We start from the raw sequence: 2,011 nt of genomic DNA, 5'->3' as shown, positions 1-2,011 counted from the left end.
ACGACCCCCGCGACTGCCCCCGCGACGTGGGCAAGGCGGCGGCGCTGCGCCTGGGCTGCATCAACGCCGAGTTCCCCGACTCGTTCGGGCACTACCGCGAGGCGCGGTTCGCGCAGACCAAGCACCACTGGTGGTGGAAGCTGCACTTCGTGTGGGAGCGCGTGCGGGCGCTGCGGGAGCAGGGGGGGCCCGTGCTGTTCCTGGAGGAGGATCATTACCTGGCGCCCGACTTCTACCACGTCCTCAAGCAGCTCTGGGCCCTGCGCCAGCGCGAGTGCCCCGAGTGCCAGCTCGTGTCCCTGGGCACCTACAGCCCCGTGCGGGGCGGCTTCGCCGGCCGCGCCGACAAGGTGGAGATGAAGACGTGGAAGTCCACGGAGCACAACATGGGCATGGCCTTCGGCAGAGACACGTACCAGAAGCTCATCGAGTGCACGGACGCCTTCTGCACCTACGATGACTACAACTGGGACTGGACTCTGCAGCACTTGACTGTCTCTTGTCTTCCAAAGTTCTGGAAAGTGCTGGTTCCCGAAATCCCCAGGATTTTTCACACGGGGGACTGTGGCATGCACCACAAGAAATCCTGCAGACCGTCCACCCAGAGTGCCAAAATCGACTCTCTCTTGAACAGCAACCAACAGTACCTGTTTCCCGAGGTGATGAGTGTCAGTAAAAGGTACTCCATGGCTCCCCTGTCCCCTCACGTCAAGAACGGAGGGTGGGGAGACATCAGGGACCACGAACTCTGTAAGAGTTACCGTAGACTCCAGTGAGGATCCTCCTCGCAGCCGCCTTTTCTTCTTGAGTTGTCCCATTGTGTCTTTTACAGGCACACACGTGTATAAACAGCATTTATGAGTTGGTTTCTGCTTTAATATGAATAAACATTCTTGTTAAAGGTGTCCCAAAACAGTAATCTCTCATGTTTGGCAACCACGTTTTGGAAACGGGTGACGTGCTGCAGCCCCTACGCAAAAAGTGACCTGCTGCTGTGTTTGCTGGGAGGAGGAGGAGGAGGTGGAGAACACTTTTAAGTGCATCTTTTTTGGTGCTTCAAAGCTCTGGTGGTGCCTGGGGTCCCACCCGGGGTCACCTCACGCCCGATCCCCGAGTCCCGGTTCGGTTGCGCTGTGTCAATGAATATATGAAGGATGAAAAAAATAAAATTTCATTGTTTTTACTATAAAACAATAGTAGATAAATATATGATTTTTTTAGTTCTGCCAAAATAAAAATTCTGTTGTTTTGTAAGCCTAGAGAAGTTCTTGATCGTCAGCAAAAAGATGATGTCATCTTGTGTTCCTAAAAAGTCAGGAGGGGAAGGAGGGGGGAGTTTCTGTTCTTTAATCCCGAGGGCTGGACATGTGCCATCACCCCTTCTAGCAGTGTGCATTTAATTCCATTAAATTTTTAATGATACTCATTAATTGAGGCAGAAAAGAGTAGCAAATTGGTGGCACACCACCTTTTTTGTTTGGATTTTTTTTAAAAAGTTGCTTTCAAATTAGCTGTGTAAAAACTGCTGCTGTGTGGTGGGAAGGGGCTGAGCTGGAGCCACAGAGCCGTCTGTTAATGCTCCGGCTGCTTTAATGCCACTCCTCTTTGAACTCGGCTGTGACAGAAGCACCTCAGCAGCTTTTGTAGAACAGAGAAAGGAAAATGCTGCTTTTTTCTTTTTCCAGGGGTTGTTTAACTACAGTTTTGCACGGTGATTGCTCCGTGTTCTGTTCCACTGGGTTGGGGCTGGTGCTGAAGCTGTGCTGGTGCCTCACCCTCAGAGACCTCTCCCAAAAAGCTGATGGGGTTAAGCTTAGCCAGCAAAGCTCCAGCAGGATGTGCCACCAGGGAGGGTAAGGCAGGTGTTTTGGGCAGCTGTGGCTTCTGCTGAGCTCGGAAAGCAACGCTCACACCACACACCCAAACTCGTGTTTCACAGAGAACTGTGGCAGCAATGCCAGAGCAGCCCTGAAATGAGGCAAATTTAACTCTCCTCTAAAGCACCCCTGTG

The 2,011-nt window shown here is 52.1% G+C and overlaps 1 protein-coding gene across 1 annotated transcript; it reads left to right on the top strand.

Annotated features, from left to right (window-relative positions):
- Positions 1–6: 6 nt before the first annotated feature.
- MGAT2 (mannosyl (alpha-1,6-)-glycoprotein beta-1,2-N-acetylglucosaminyltransferase) lies at positions 7–1,254 on the top strand. Its single transcript, XM_008637379.2, has one exon. The coding sequence runs from the start codon at positions 357–359 to the stop codon at positions 774–776; it is 420 nt and encodes a 139-aa protein (XP_008635601.2). The 5' UTR covers positions 7–356; the 3' UTR covers positions 777–1,254.
- The last annotated feature ends 757 nt before the right edge of the window (positions 1,255–2,011 follow it).

This window comes from Corvus brachyrhynchos, unplaced genomic scaffold (assembly GCF_000691975.1).
Source record: "Corvus brachyrhynchos isolate BGI_N302 unplaced genomic scaffold, ASM69197v1 scaffold245, whole genome shotgun sequence".
In the NCBI taxonomy this organism is placed as follows: Eukaryota; Metazoa; Chordata; class Aves; order Passeriformes; family Corvidae; genus Corvus; species Corvus brachyrhynchos.
This window is presented reverse-complemented; position numbering and strand designations above follow the sequence as displayed.